This window comes from Oxyura jamaicensis, chromosome 9, assembly GCF_011077185.1.
Source record: "Oxyura jamaicensis isolate SHBP4307 breed ruddy duck chromosome 9, BPBGC_Ojam_1.0, whole genome shotgun sequence".
NCBI lineage: Eukaryota > Metazoa > Chordata > Aves > Anseriformes > Anatidae > Oxyura > Oxyura jamaicensis.
This window is the reverse complement of record NC_048901.1, coordinates 13,973,452-13,989,094: the sequence shown is the minus strand read 5'-3', so window position 1 is coordinate 13,989,094 and position 15,643 is coordinate 13,973,452. Positions and strand designations below refer to the sequence as shown.

Here is a 15,643-nt window from a genome sequence, read left to right as displayed (position 1 = left end):
GGTGAGCTGGACTCAAACAGTTCCCACCAGGCTAAAGCTGGATGATGACTTTGTATGATGCCCATTCTTGGGATAAACAAAGCAAACCACAGTACACACGGACACTGGCCCAGCCACCCATCCGATAGCACATGGGCCCCCTGCCAAACCTGCTTGTCCCGCGAACAGCCCTGTAGCTCCTTGCTGTCCTCAGAAAGCAAGAGTTGTCACAGGCTGCTGGCAGGGGAAATGCCTTCCTAGGAACTCGGGAGTTTTGCACAGAGCTTGGAACTGGGACAGCAGTGATTTAACATCTACCATTAAAAGCAGTTTAAAATTTAATGGTCAGAGCATAATAAATCCTTACATTTTCAGCTGGCAAGCCAGGCCACCGATAGGACAGAAATAGCTTTGCTCCAAGGCAATCAAGAACAACTTCAAGAACAAAAGTATTTTACAGAGAACACAAACCCTGGATTGTCTCAAACCACGGCCTTCTCCAGCACCTTTGATGCTAAGACACAGGGTCAGGAAACGAGGTGCTCAAGCAACCAGTATTTGCCAGTTAGATTAGGTACAGACAAGAAATGAGGAAGAAGGCAGACAAATCCTGAACCGTAGTGGAAAACTGGAGCGCTGGCCTTCTTGATGCAGAACAGAATTGCAACAACCCTAAAAATAACCTTACATTTTACTTCAGGGGTCTCATTTGGGTCCAATCTACTTCTCACACTGTTCTTAGCATCTCAGACAGCTGGAATCACTGCCAGGTTATCAAGCAGGGCACGGAATGCCTGCATGTACAGGCACTGCGTGCTCACAGTTGGGGTGGCACTCCCAGATCACTGCTGAAGGGATGCTGGCTACACGGTTGTTCTGCTGTGCTCAGGACACAAACTGTTCTGCCTTCCTGTCTCAGCAGGTTTCCAAAGCCAACAGGATGAGGAACCTCTCACCTATCCAACAGATACACAGACAGGGACCCGTTCCTTCACCCCCTGCTGCCATACCTGTAGCTGGAAAACAAAACCACAGACTCACGGTTCCTTGCTGTGCGAGGCACTGACATGGCAAAGAAAGCACAGAGCTGTGGACACAGCCAAGCAAGTAGTGGGTTTTGTGTGACCAGCTTAGCTCCTGACCTTTTCACGTCCTTCAACAGGAAGGATTCAAGTGGCTGGATGCTAAAGATGAGGCTGCTTTAACACAGAGGGGACATCAAAAAGAGGTTTTCAAAAGCAATACCACCTCCCTCCATCCTATGCATGCACTTTCTCCTCTTACCTCCTTAGGGCAATTGCCCCTTAATTTAAGGCGATACACCACTAACTACAGCCTCTTTAATACCCCAGTCACTAAAGTTTTAATGCCTTAAAAACAAAGGGACTGGGAGGGGGGTGGTGAAAGGAGCAATGTGAAGCTGTGCTGTGCCAGGGAAGAGAAGAGGCCTCTCTGCAGCGTTTTTGATGTAGGCTCCTGCTGTTCTAATGGAACTTTACCCAGGAAAATAAATCTTTAATTAAAGAAGGCTGCAAACAACCACAATGGGGCTTTTTCGTGGTGATACGAACCCTACTGCAGTTTCTAAAGCTCTTGGTTGAACAGAGGGAGAGCAGCGGCAGCCCCACACGGTGCTGAAGTCCGCATTCCTGAAATTCCCCGGCACGGGCAGGCATGCTCAGAGAAGGCTGCTCGGTGGCTCAGGGGTTATTAGCTTAGAGTTCAGGTTCAGATGTGCCACGGGACAGAGGTCAGGGCTCCTTGCCCCTCCAGGGCTTGCTTTTGGAAGTCTTCAAGTATTCTCAGCCTGGCACCTTCCATGTCCTTTCCCCACCCACTATTGCACAAAGCGGTTTCTGCTTGCATTCCTCCAGCCCTTACAGCCCAAGCAAGTGCTGTAAGGTCTCTGCGGCCAAAGTGCAGGAGATCCGGACTGCAGCAGCCTCCTGGGAGGTCTCATGAAAACAGCAGCAAGCAGCTTCCACCCCACTCCCCCCCCCCCATAACCACCACATCAGCGTGAGGGAGGAGGATCGTGTTAATGCAGCAGGAATCAACAAGCCCGCTTGTTTCTCATTCCAAAGCGAAGACAAAGGTGGGGTTTGTTCAGCAAGGCGATACAGACAAGGCTTGCAAGGAAGGCAGGAAACATGTGGGCATTTTAAAATTTTGTTTTGGACCTTGTCCCTTCAAATGGAATGTGTAGGGGAGTATTTTATGGAAAAAAAGCACAGACAAAATTTGGAAATGCAGATGAAAAATACTTGGAAGTGCTCTACAACTGTCCAGTAATACTGCTCCTCCAGAGAGAAAGGGGAGTGGGAGAAAGGAACAAAACAGAAAACAATATCCAGTGCTTTAAGCTTATTTTATCCTAACTTCAGAATGGGAAGGAGTCACTAAAACATTCAGAGTTTTAGAGAAGAGAAATGGAAATAAACATTTAATTTCTGGGCACATTTAAGAAAAAATATGGCACACTAACACTGGAAAAAACAGAGCTGAAATGTAGCAGGGAAACCAGGCTGTAAAATAAGGTATGAGTGAATGAAGGTCCTCAAATTCCCCATGCTTCCAGCAGAGGAACACAAACAGCAAGTGGAGAAAATGAACTGCAAACGTAGAGATTTAATTTCTATTATTTGGTAGAAGTTCCCTGACAAATCAGCTTGCTAGTCAAATTGCATAGTCCTTGTTTTTAAGCTATTCTTACGCAGTGTTTAACAGGAACATTTTCAGCCATAGACTCTGAGCTGTATTTGGCAGCTACACTGCTAATAATAAACTGTTAAAATATCTTGCTCATTCAGCTGACCAACTCCCTTAAAACGTCTTGTGGAAGAAGCCAATGTGCTGTTTGACCAGGAAATGGGTTGTCTTGGAGATATCTTCACAGTCAACAAAAGCTCAGTCAGTCACTTTGAGTGATGCTACCTAGCAATCTGCACATTAACTTCAAAGAGAAAACGAGGATATCAAAGCCACTGAAAGAGAAATCAACACCTGAAAGAAACATGCTGCTCTTCTCCCATGCACTGCTAGCTGAATGAAAAGCTGCAGCAAGAGGAGGGTTTTGATCCCAAAATGTGCTGCTACCTCCCAGTGTAATTAGGTCACAAGGAGGCTGATGGTGTTCATGCACATATAGCCATTGGGGTGAAAATTACAATCTACGCTGTTCTTTCAGAATCAGTTTCAGGTCAGACTTGCAGCCATCACTCCTTAAAAATAAAGTTACCACAAGGTTAGACAAAGAGGCAATCCAGAAGTGCCACCTCGTTATGGCTAAACTGCAAGAATTAGGAAGATTTTATTACTACAACGCATGCAGCAGCTCTACAGCGCTGGGCATCATTTTACAGAGTACCAAATATTTGTTTCCAAAATAAATCCCTAAAAGCAGGTTATTACGTAACCAGATAAGAAAAGATGCTTATATCCTAGACCTTTAATGGGATGCTAAAAAGAGATGCCATTCTCCCAGATAAAATTGGAGCCAGTCCTGCCCAGCTCACAGATGTAACAAACTCCCCATCACCAGCACTAGACACAGAGACAAAATGCCAAGACAGAAGGTAAGTTGAAAGCCATCGAGATTGGATTCATGCTAATGCAAATATTGCCCCATGCTTGGAATTCAGGATTGTGAATGACGGACATGAGGTCTCTTATCTCTCCCCAAATGCCTTACCATGCAATAGGCCTTCTGTTGGGCTTTCTCCTCCCCCAAAAGACAGATTGATTCGCTAGCAGGTGCTGGATCAAGAGAAACATGGACCAACGCCATCCACAAAGCATCCTAAATTCCTCTTAGCACATGCTCTGATGATCCAGCGTAGTCAGAACTGATGGAAGTTTATTCCCCTCCTGAGCTGCTGCGAGGCCATTGGTACAGGCAGCCTTGAGGTCCACCGGAGATGGTGTTCCCCCAAGGCCTTATGCAAGCACAGAGATGCACTTAATGGATCAACATCTCTGCTAACTCAATAGCATCTGAAACCTCAAAACCATTAACTGTGGGCCTGCGTGTTTGTAGCACAGAACTTTCAGGCGAGCCTGCTGCATAATTTTCTTAATAGTGCCACATATGACTTGGGAGTAGGCCAGTTCCTGGGCAAACGGGGATATATGCAAATGCTTAGAAACGTCAGGAAGAAAGACAGTCCCTGTATAGAGGATTCTTGTCATCAGCTCCAGTTAAGGGGAAAAAGAAAAGCCTTGTCCCAGCTGTAATGAAAGGTCCCCCTGGTAGCAAGAAAAGTGGCTTTGCTCAGAGAATATTTGCATCTCAGCTGAATTACTTAATGTGTGTTGAACACTCTGAAAATTGTGAAGTAGTATATAAATGCTAAGGATTGTTATTTATTATTGTTTTGGTGCACAACAGCGGAAAGCAGTGCCATTTACGGACGCAAATTAAGAACAACAGGAGGTCTATGGACACGCTGTGGGTCTGGGGGTTTTGTTCATTTGTCTCTCCCCGTTCCTATAGAAGCCTCTTCTATAGGACTGCTGCAAGCCTCGCCAAGCAGGGCTGTGTGCCACAGTGGAACTGCTCTGCTGAGACAGGAGGAGCCCTCCACCTGCAAACCTCAGTGACCCCACCTCTCAACAGCCCTCTCCTACGCTCCGAAGCACTGTCATCAATGCCCTTGATTACCAGACTGTTGTCACCTAAATTATTTGGTTTGGGCAAAGTAAGGAATGCATACGTACATACATAAAGACACGTACACATTCCCAGGGTAACGAAAGGGTTAGTCACAAAGAGCTGAGAGCCCCGATGACACGTACTGGCACATTAGAGTGAGGTGATTCATACACACAAGTGATGTCTGACAAGACCGGTCTCAGCATAAGAGCAAATTTTTAGACATCAATTTCTTTACCTGCATTGTTAAGAAGCAGCTTAGATACAGAGATGATTCTAAACCTCCTGTCTGCGGCTTTGGTGAGGGAGTAAGAGGGACTGTCTGGCTTTTAAAGCAACTCAGGAGTGCTCTGTGTTTCCAGAGCCAGGATTTATATTTAAGAAGATCAAAATCACTTTTTTCCCTTTAATTTTCCAGACTAACTTGTAGCTTTTATGTCTCCAGCTCTGACTCAAAGAATGCTGTGCTTAAATAGCACATACGGGGGGCCCCCCCCCCCCCGATAATTAAAATAACTGCAGAGACACTGTCATTTTTGGTATCGCAACTCTGCCAAAGTGGCTGTTTTCAGGTAACACTTCTGCCTCACCTGCATGCTTTACACATTCAAGTTCAGAGGGTATTGGGGAAACCTGGGAGTACAGGGTCAAGCTTTTGCAGACAAGCTAGCACATAAAACAAACCTCTCTGACAGATGCTCGGGCAAATTCTAATAGCTCCTTTTTCTCAATACTGCACTTAGATGTGCATTACAGATTGCACACAGGAAAAGAAATGCATCAGGCATTTAATTCAAATGGTGCAGCTTGTTCAGAGAGATATTGCATTTTCAGAGAGTTGCATTTTCCTTAAGGTAGTGATTGCTTACTTGGTTGCCCTACTGTCAATGATATACAGACATTTCAGCAACTTAAGCTTGGAGGGCCGAATATCAAGGGGCCAATATCAACACCTGATCTGCCATTCACCACACTTTATGCAACTTCCAAAAGGCAAATTGCAGAGGCAGAAGGCAACAGAGCCCCTGAAGAGTTGTTACAGCAACATTCCCTCCTCTATTTGCAGAGCTGCAAATTGTTTTATGAATACCATTCAACCCAAAGATTAAAATAAACAGTAATTCACTGTCCATGCTGGAACAGAAGCAAGCTGTACTGGTTGTATGACAGGGTCTGATCCCTGGAGAATAGCGGTACAGCTATCCCTGTGTATGGATCCGCATCCATACCCAGGCTCCAGAATTATATGAGAACAGTGAGCTAAAGCACCTCTGAATCGATAAAACCACACCACTCTGAATGCTGGCAAAGGAAGAAGTGTATTTGGAAGCAGATTAGGGTATCTATCTCCTCCTTCTTCCAAGACAAGCCTTATTTCATCTGAATGAAATCAGTTAGCTCCTCTGCTTGCACTCAGCTCCAGATTCCTTAGTGCACCAGGCAGTGCTGGACAATCACATTCAAGAGTGGCAATGTACAAAAAGAGTTCACACGAATCAGTCACAAAGTACCTACAAGAGCTCACAAGCTCCTGCAGAATGTCCTCTAGAGCAGGTTCCTGTCACACCGAGCTAGGGACAGAGATTAGAGTTATCAGCTTTGACACTCAGCAGGACTGTGTCACAAAGGATTAAATCATTATATCATGAGGTGTCAGCAGACATAGGTTTCCTGCTGTTACACCACTAAGTTATACATTAATTAGTGAGGTATAAAACAAACATGAAGTATCTCCAAGCACCTGCCCTGTGGATCAGGCCCAGCCAGAGCTATTAGCACAGGATTCCTTTCCAAGAGGAGGTTCCACTGGGTCCCAGGATCACCCAAAGCATCACCAAGAGAGCCATTAAAATGCAAATGTAGAAGTCTGAAGGGAAAAACACAGAAGTTGATTGCATTGTTTGCCTTAATATTTTTGAGAGTTCTGTAATACAATCCCTTCCACACAGCCTCAGCATCTGATTTTCTAAACCAGGTCATATATGCACCAGTGAATAAAAACATCCGTTCTTGAGAGCTGTGGAACAGCATCAAAAGACCCTACAAGACGAGCAGGAGAGCTGAAATAAGTAATTGTAGAACAGAAAAGTCACATGGCCTAACTGTTTTTGCAACAGAGCAAGAACCAACTTACCTATTTCTGGATGCAACTGCTGAGAAGCGTTCCCTAGCTACTCAGCAATTCAGGACCAAATCATCTATGAACCCTCACTCCAACAGTGGGTGGAGGAAATTCCACGTGGTCTGACTGAAAGCCACAGTAGAGAAGATCTAAGAAGACCAACAACATCCCACACATAAACCTCTACTTTTCATCTAAATCATGACCTAAGAAAGGTGTCACAGGACAAAGTAAATGATTCTGTCCCAGTTTCTTACAGCTACCTCAGCAGCATTTCTAGCTTCAGCTCTGTCTGGCATTTTCTCCTTGCTTGGCATTGCCAGACTCTGCCGAATTACATCATCATACAGCCTGTACCCAGGCTGTATTATTTAAACTAATTTATCAGAGTTTTGGGATCCCTTCAGAATAAAATGAGATTACTTGCTACAACTGCCTAACCCTGTCAGGTTGTAACGTCTCTCCCAGAAGCTGAGCTGTACTTGATCTCAAAGCCACCACTAGATCAACACTCGATGGCAGAGCAACTACCCGTCCTCACTATTGGAAGACTCCCTGAAGCTCTCAAAAGCAGACTTCCATTTCCAGCTGTAGTCTCAGAGGGCTGCACGGCTAAACTACTCCAAGATGAAGAACAGCAATACCACAGTGCTCCCCGCCTTTCACCAGCTGCTGAAGCAGCGACGGGGAAGCCTTGTAGTAGCACTGAGGTCCCACATTATTAGATTCAGAAAGTTGCTGTGTGAACTGGGGGACAGCCAAAGATGGAACATACTTCTAGGGTGTCCAGACTCAGTGTTTAAGAGTGATTTTCTTTGGGTGAAGTGGATTCCACCCACCTCCTGTTCTACAAACTGAAACCACCCAGGGCTGTGCAAACTTCTGCCCAGAGCTCTAACCACAAGCGGGCGGGAATAGTTGCCACTGCTTTTTCAAAGGCGAGGATGTTAGGAACCTTAAAGGAATGAACTGCCCCCATTCGCTGCTGTGCAAATTGTACTTTTTACAACAGCATGCTCACAACAAAATGCATTAACCACCTTCTAATTAAATACTTTCAATTAGATTAAAATTACACTGTCTGACAGATTAAATATAATGCATTAACGGGATTGTAATAACTTCCTTAGCATCAAGTGTTTATTAAAAGCTCAAAAGTCAAATATGCTGGGGGGGGGGGGGATGGAACTAATCTTCCTCAAACTGAATACTACAGCAGATGTTAATTCCAGAAAGTCACTGAAACAGTGCTTTGAAAGAACTAAAGGAAGTCTATCTGACGAGGGTGTACATGATTCAGGAACCTGCCAGGTTGGCTGAAGTACTAATCCACTCAGTCCAGGACAATTCCTATTTGCAATAAAATGGAATACAGCAGAATGGTAGAAATGAAAGCAGACAGCAGAGTTCTCCGCAATAAAAAGAAAGGAAAATCCATAGCAGCATCTGTCAATTGGAACATCAGCTGCTGCTGAAAGATTTATTCTGAATGCCTCATAATCTGCCTTCCAGTTGCATTAACAAAAGAAAGAAGCCAAATCCCATATTTTTCATAGTTAGACAGGAAGACAGGGTTGTGCTAACAGAAGTCATAAAACTTCACCAGATATAAAATCCATAGGTGGGATGGGGAACCTATGAAGTATAGCTGCAGCTTCCAATAAAGCTTCACTTCAGCCTGCTGAACTCACACCACATTACTAGTGATCTGAACAAGACTTAGGCAAAGAATTTGAGATATTTATCTAAAGGTCATTTCTCAGCTCTCTCACCCCTGCTCCCATGCATGAACACTTCTCTTTTCTCAATAAGGGAAGTTCTGCAAGTGCAGCATCCAAAGCAGCCTTCTGCTTTATCTCCCGTGGTAGGTTGTCTGCTTTTGCTAAGAAAACCAGGGGAGATACCCTTTCCTTACCCACAGCTCCATCTACTCTCATGCTTGTGTCATACCCTACAGACAGGCAAATTAGAGAAACTCTGCATGTAATATAGCGCGTCCTGTGATGAATGGACTGTTGGTCTCAGGAAGTTTTAACTCCTCTTTCAGAGGCTATCTCACCAAGATATTAGTGGACGGAATTGATGGTTTTACTTTAGAATATGGAACTTAACCCAGTCCAGCTCTCAGTTGCTAAGGGAAAACCCAGCTCAGGAGGAATGTCGCCCTGCATAATGCATTCAATTCTTAAAGCTCACTTTTCATAGCAAATAAGCTACAGCTCTTACTTTCCAAGTTAGCACCTACATAGTCCAACGATCAGGTTCACACACTCACATCAGCTAGACATAAGTAATGGATTCAGTGGCAGTCCATTTTTCTTAGACTCCAAGAGAATTGAGAGGTCCATGCCAGGACCTCTACTTGCAGCTGCCACCACAGGGTCTCACAAAGACATGCCTGGAGCTCTGTTGTCACCTCAGTCACCGTTCAGAGCATTGTGCTGAGGCAACCCTGGCAACTGAAGCCCCTTCAGCTGAAAGTGAGAGCTCATCTCTTGGTCTGAACCACATTTATTTCTAGACTGTTCCCACCTAACTTAGTTTGCAGAGCACAGACATCGAGGGTCCGCGTGGACAGAGGAAAAAGAACAGGGATGGGTTTTGGAGATGTGCCTGGGAAAACTGTCCTTGCAGCCAAAGGATTGGGACCTGCACAGGGGCAAGGCTGTATGGGACAAGGCCTGAGAAAAGATGCAAAAGTTTTGCCTGTACAAGATATTGTTAAAGTCAGCAGGAATCTGGCTTTTGACAAACCAAAATGAAGAAAGACAATCCCCACTATCCAAAAAACTTTAGGGGCTCCCTTTGAGAAGACTGGGCAGGACTACCACCTAGCCTCCTCCAGGCTGGACTCTGCCTGCAGGCTGTTCTACCTCTCTGACTACACATCTGTCTTATAAATCACCAAAGCTACAGAAAAACATGCCCTCCAGCCTTCCTGAGCAGTGCTGCACATGCCTTTATTTAGCTTCACCTACAATCAGCTGCCGAAAAGAAAGTTGAACAACTGGTTTCTGACTTGAGCTGCTCCAAATGTTCCAGCATTCATGCAAAGTCATGTAGAAGAAAAAAGGAAAAGTCAAAAACCCAACAACTCCTGTATCCTGGTTACCATCCTCCACTATAATTATAAAATTGCCCTTAAAACATAATTATATAATTGGGCTTGGCAAGTGTTCACCCAAATCTTTTACAAATATTTCCCCAGACTGAAGGAACAGGCGGTGGGCAGCCTGACAAGCCTGCCAGTCGAATTTGTGCCCTTAGGACATGTTCCTAGCTATTACACTAAATACTTTGCATCACAGCCTAATGTTTCAAAACAGTAGTTGAGCAAGTGAAGTACAGGCTTCTTGAAATAAATTGAGAGAAAATGTTCAAGCTATTTTCACTGCACATGGGGAGCAACCCCTTCAAACAAAGAGACGGAGGAGGCTAGCGATCCCTTTTAACTGGTAACAGAGACAGAATCCCCAGGGGAGGTGAAAATGGTTGGTTTCTGATAGCTCCAGCCAACTGAAGCTATGGATGCCTTGCTAGGGTTATACTGCCAGCATAGCACCCTGTCCCTTAAAAATATAATAAAGAAAAGAAAACACAACCTCAAATACAGGCAGAGAAACCTATGGTCTGCAGGGAGTGGGGACCCACCAGAAGCCAGAAATGAAATCTGCAGTACAGTAGGGCTGGTTTTAGCAGCTGTGCATTATGCATTCAGCAGCACGGGGAATGCCAGCAGGGAGCCTTTATTAACATAGGCCTCCGAGTATACAGTGTGCTCCTGTCATGATTGGCCTCTCTTGAGAAAAGGTGCACACATACAAAAGACTTAACCCCAGAGAGATCACACCAATCCTGTTGCTATTTCATCAGCTCGACGCCACAACAGAAACCAGAGAATTTCTGTGATTTATCATAGACGAACAGGCAACAGTTCCAACAATGCCTGAAATCTAGACTATAATGGAAGGTTTCATCAGCAAGTTACACCAGGTAGGCAACAGGAAAAAACGCCACACAAATCCACACAGAGTCACACTACCAACGTTGTCCTGATATACAGACCTCCAGCACAAGGGAGGCCACGAAATGCCTCTCTTGTAGGAGATGCTAATAAAAGCAAGCTGTTGTCAGGACACCTGTGTCCTCAGCACAGCAATCTGCACCTCCACCACATGTTTTAGAGCCCCTGCAGTCCAAGAAGCAGCTGGAAGCCCTGCTGCAGACGCAGAGGCCAGTAGGGTAACTCGCTCCATGTGGGAAGCGGGCACTGGCAGCAGAAGGCTTTTGCTGGCACCAGCTCTGCCTCCGCCACGACTTGCCTCCATCGCAAACACTTGCTGGCACACCCAGCTCAGTACCAGGAAAACACCCCAGGAAAGAGGAATCATCAAACCTCAGCGCCAGGAAACGCTCTCAGCATAGGCTCCCCACCTCTCCCGTATCAGGTGCTGATACAAGCTCTCTCGAGGTCTTGTCAGCAGCTCGGAGTGGCAGCTGGCTGCCAGTCCCCAAGTGAAGCCTGTCGGCAGCCCAGGGCCAGCGCTGGGGTGTGCAGCTCCTGTCCTGTCCCACGCAAGTGAGGTGCGGCTGCTGGAGCACCAAAAAGATACACCAGGGGCCTTCAAAAGGAAAGGTCGCTTTGGCACCAATTTGAACCAGTCCTTTCCCTAATCTGGGGGCCCCCCCCCCCGGCGCGGGCAGAGAGCAACAAGAGCAAGGGGAAGGGCATGAAACGCTCTGAGCATCCCTGTTCTGACTCTACAGAGCAGAAAAAGTCTCATGATAGGAAAGAGAAACAAAATACCAGCCTGAAGAGCTCAAGAACTGCTCTAGACAACTGAATGACAGTGCATGCCTAGAGTGGAGGAACGGTCTGTATCTGTTCGTAACTCCTTGCTCTATTATTTTTGTCTCCTCTTGTTAAGAAGTAAAACGTGAGAGTCAGTATCCCTAACAGCATGAGCTGCTGTGAGACAGCAACAGCACTGGAAATTTCAAGAGGCTGTTTAATATGCAGTGTTCTAGTTCCCAAGAGCATAATATATGTTTTCCTTTTCTTCTTCTTTTTTTTTTTTTTTTTTAAGCCTAGCACATCTGTGCTTTACAACAGTTTTTTATTTAGGTGCTGAACAGAAAGAGACAGGTAGTCTTTATTAAATAAGTTTCCAGGAAGCACTTGTACTGCAGGAACAATACTCTCAAGGTCAGGTACCCCTAAAAGGTTTTGCAATATTAATGCTGTGCTCTCATCACAATTGCAGAAAGTGCTTTAAAAATCAAAATAGCATCATCTGTAACATTATCACTCAATAAAAATAACCCTTTATCACTCCTTAAGCACAAAAAACCACTAGAGTCACAGACAGAATAAGTAATCGGCTCTTTTTGCGACTGGCAGGCAGAGACTCGGTCTCCCAGTCAACCCCAGCCAGCCCACCATCCACAACACGACTCTCGTTCCTCCACTCCTTGATTAATGCAGCCTCCCCTCCCTTGAGGCTCAGTTATACCTGTGTTGGAGACAAGTAATTATCAGGCACAGCTCAGCATGAGTACGGAAGGTTACCCAGCACAGGCACCAAAAGCCACCTGTTGTTTCAGGGCAGGGTGCAGGCAGGACCATATGGTTGGTCTTGGTGATTAAGTATGGGATGCCCATGAATCGTCTACATGCAGAAAATAATTCCCCCAACCAATAGCCAGGTCATTTACAGCCCTATTCTAATGCTTGGAGCACAACATTTTGGACAAAGGCATGACAAGCAGTACCCCTCCCTAATTTTATCGTAGCACAGCTCTTGAGATCTCCCATAGTTCAGTCACTAATAGCAGTGCATGACAGCACACAGAAGAAAATGAGTTAATATAAACAGAAAGCCAAGATCTGAGCGAGAGGGCAAGCCACACGGAGTACAAGCATCTGAGAATCTGTGCAAAGTCTGCTCGCCTATCAGTCATCCATGAATTATGGACCAATGTAATTAAATCAGAAAAGCTACGTTTAATTTTCCTATCATCACCCGATGAGATAAGAGCAGTACGTATGGGAGGGATCAGGCACAGGGGAAAGAGCTATTTATTAATAAGTTAAATCATTTTAGATTTAAGAGCCTCTCTGGCTAAGAAAGGTCTGATCTACAAATGTAACTTCTGGGTCTAAGGCAGACGACTCAGATACCCCGTCTCTATTTCTGTCCTGGGCTTGGTCCTGAGGACTTGTCTTTTTACAGAAACATGTCTCATTGCTAACTGTGAGATGTAACTTCAATAGAAATATAGCTTCTGTTTAAACCCATTTCTAGTCTATACATTGAAAATTGAAGAATGCTTATCTCCCACCGGTTACATTAGCAGACAGCCACGTTAATCTATGCTATTTCTAAACAACCCAAGGCTGTTTTCATGAACAGCAAGCCCTTAGGGTGCACCCGCAGAAATACAAGGTACACCACAACCTGCTCTTTCTTCTATTGCCTATTCCTGCCAGTGAGACAGGAAAAAATGCTGTGGTCCCTGTCCCCTGCAAAGGCAAGCAATGCTTTAACAGGACCACATCAAGCTTTCTCTACCTAGCAGCCACACACTGAGAACTGCTGTTCTCACTGTTTTCTGTCCTCTCTGCTTCATCTCATCAAGCCCTGCTTCCTCAGCCAGTTATTTAAAGCCATGACTGAAAAATGTATCACATCATAATAGTGGATGACTTCCATGGGATCAGGTTCTCAATAACAAAAATCCTGCAGACTTTGTTGCAACCAAGTAGCTTTTTTTTTTTTTTTTTTAAACAGGAAGGGAGAAACATTTATAATAGCAGCTATAAATATACATGCTACTGACTTTTCAACTTCTTGTCCTTGTTCTCAAGCTAAATTTAGGCTGTTATATCCTGTCCAGCCCTTGGTGAAAAAGCAATAAACAAAATAGTCTGTGCAAATCCCAAAGGAGACAATTACACTTATCTGAGTACTTTATAAGATAAGCAGCTGAACAGGTAAATGGTCATTTGGTGAGCATAGGTATGTTCATGGCTACAGAGAAAGTGACCTATTTCTGGGGTAGGGTACCCCCATGATACAGAAAATAATTATGATCACAATGGGATAGCTCTGTGCTGCTGAGTGAGAAAAGTGATGTAGGTTATTCACTGTGTACACACAGACCATACATTTGACTCGTGTCACATATGCTTCAGGAGTCTACGTGCACCTCCAAGCCACAAAGAACCCTTCCCTGGCCACACCTGCTGATTACCTGTGTTCTTATTTTACACACAGAAACAGCTGGGATATCGATTCAAATCCAGAAGACTGATTTAAACTCCAACCTGCAAGCAAAGAGCATCCTTTTGTATCTCGAGGGCTCTCGTTCCTCTGAGTTATCTTAGTCAAAATAAGGTAAATATTTATCGGGAAATTAATGCCTACAGAACCAGAGTTGTTCGTCATTCCGCTGCTAATCTTAATAAGCCTTAGTCATGCCAGAGCCCAGGTGATTTCTGCAAGGGCCAACGTGTCTCACCCCGGTTTCAGGATCCCTGCCCGCGATTCAAAGTTTCGCGCAGAGGAGGACTCCCCCGCCACAACCTGACTTGCTCCACTCGCAGCAAGTTTTGCAACCCAGGCAAGAACCGCAGCTCACAGGATGCTCCTGCTCAGCCGGTCTAATAACCAAAACGTGTGGAAAAAAAAAAATAAAAATAAAAATCAGTGTTTCCTACAGCTTGGATAGCTCTGGGGGAAAACAATACAGGCTCAGGCTCGGGCTCGCCTCGCCTGCAGCCCTGCTGGCTCGGCGTGCTCCTCCAGCACCGGCCGGCTCTGCCACCCTGCTTTTCCTCTCTGCTCGTACACACACAGCACTGCCGAAGGGGAGGTGGAAGGGCCAGGAAAAAACAGTTTGCTGGCGGTGAGAGCGGCCCCGTGGCCGGAGAGCCCGCAGCAGGGGAAGGCTCTGCCGTTGCCGCACGGCCGGGAGCCCTGCCCCGAGGTCCCCGAGGTCCCCGAGCGGCACCGCCACCGTCCCCGGTCCCTGCCCTACCCAGCATGGAGAAGATGAAGTCCTTCGCCGTGTGGATCTCCAGGGCTCTCTGGTCGTCGTACTCCCTCTGATCGTGCTTGGTGAATTCCTGGATGAGTTTATTCAATTCCTCCACCCTCGCTCCCGATCGGAAATCCAGCTCCGGGAAGGGAGGCTTGCTGGTAGTGCCGGCGGACCCTGCCTTGCTGGCGAGAGGCGCCGCCATCTTCATGCAAAAAAAAAAAAAAAAAAAAAAAAAAAAAAAGGGGAAGGGGGGGGGGGGGGGGAAAAAAAAAAAAAAACACACACAAACAAAAAACCACCCCCCCCCGGGGGGGGGGGGGGCGGAAAAAAAAAAACACACACACACACACACACACACACGCACACAGGAGGGGTTTACGATGGTGCAATGGAAGAACGCGGGCGAGCAGCCCGGGCGCGGGGGCTGCGTGCGCAGGGAGGTGCGGAGCGGAGCCGGGCACGGCGCTCAACAAGCGGCCGCGCTGCCCCCGCCCGCCCGCGGCCCCGCCGAGCCGCCCGCCGCTGTGCTGGAGGCCGGCCTGAGCCGTGCCGAGCCGTGCCGAGCCGGGCTGAGTCCTGCCGAGCCGGGCTGAGCCGTGCCGGAGCGGCGCGGGGGCCGCCCGCTGCCGGGGGAGGTGGGTTTTGGGGGGTGGTGCGGAGGCTGGGGTCGGAGCTCCGGCTCAGAATGAGATGCCTTTATTTATTTGTTTATTTATTTAATTTAAATCGAAATGTAAACTTCAGTAAAAGCCTTGTCCTGCAAGTGGGTTAATAATCTTCTTGGAACTCTGCTCTTCCCACATGTTCCCAGAGGCATTCTGTGTTTATTCCTTTCTGGCTCCACAAGG

The 15,643-nt window shown here is 46.3% G+C and overlaps 1 protein-coding gene across 1 annotated transcript in view; it reads right to left on the bottom strand.

The window, feature by feature from the left end:
- Positions 1-15,030, bottom strand: part of MB21D2 (Mab-21 domain containing 2) — a 56,559-nt gene extending 41,529 nt beyond the window's left edge. The window contains exon 1 of the mRNA XM_035334695.1: positions 14,793-15,030. Within this exon, the coding sequence (XP_035190586.1) occupies positions 14,793-15,003 (211 nt within the window). The 5' untranslated portion in view covers positions 15,004-15,030. The remainder of the gene's footprint in view (positions 1-14,792) is intronic.
- Between the last annotated feature and the right edge of the window lie 613 nt (positions 15,031-15,643).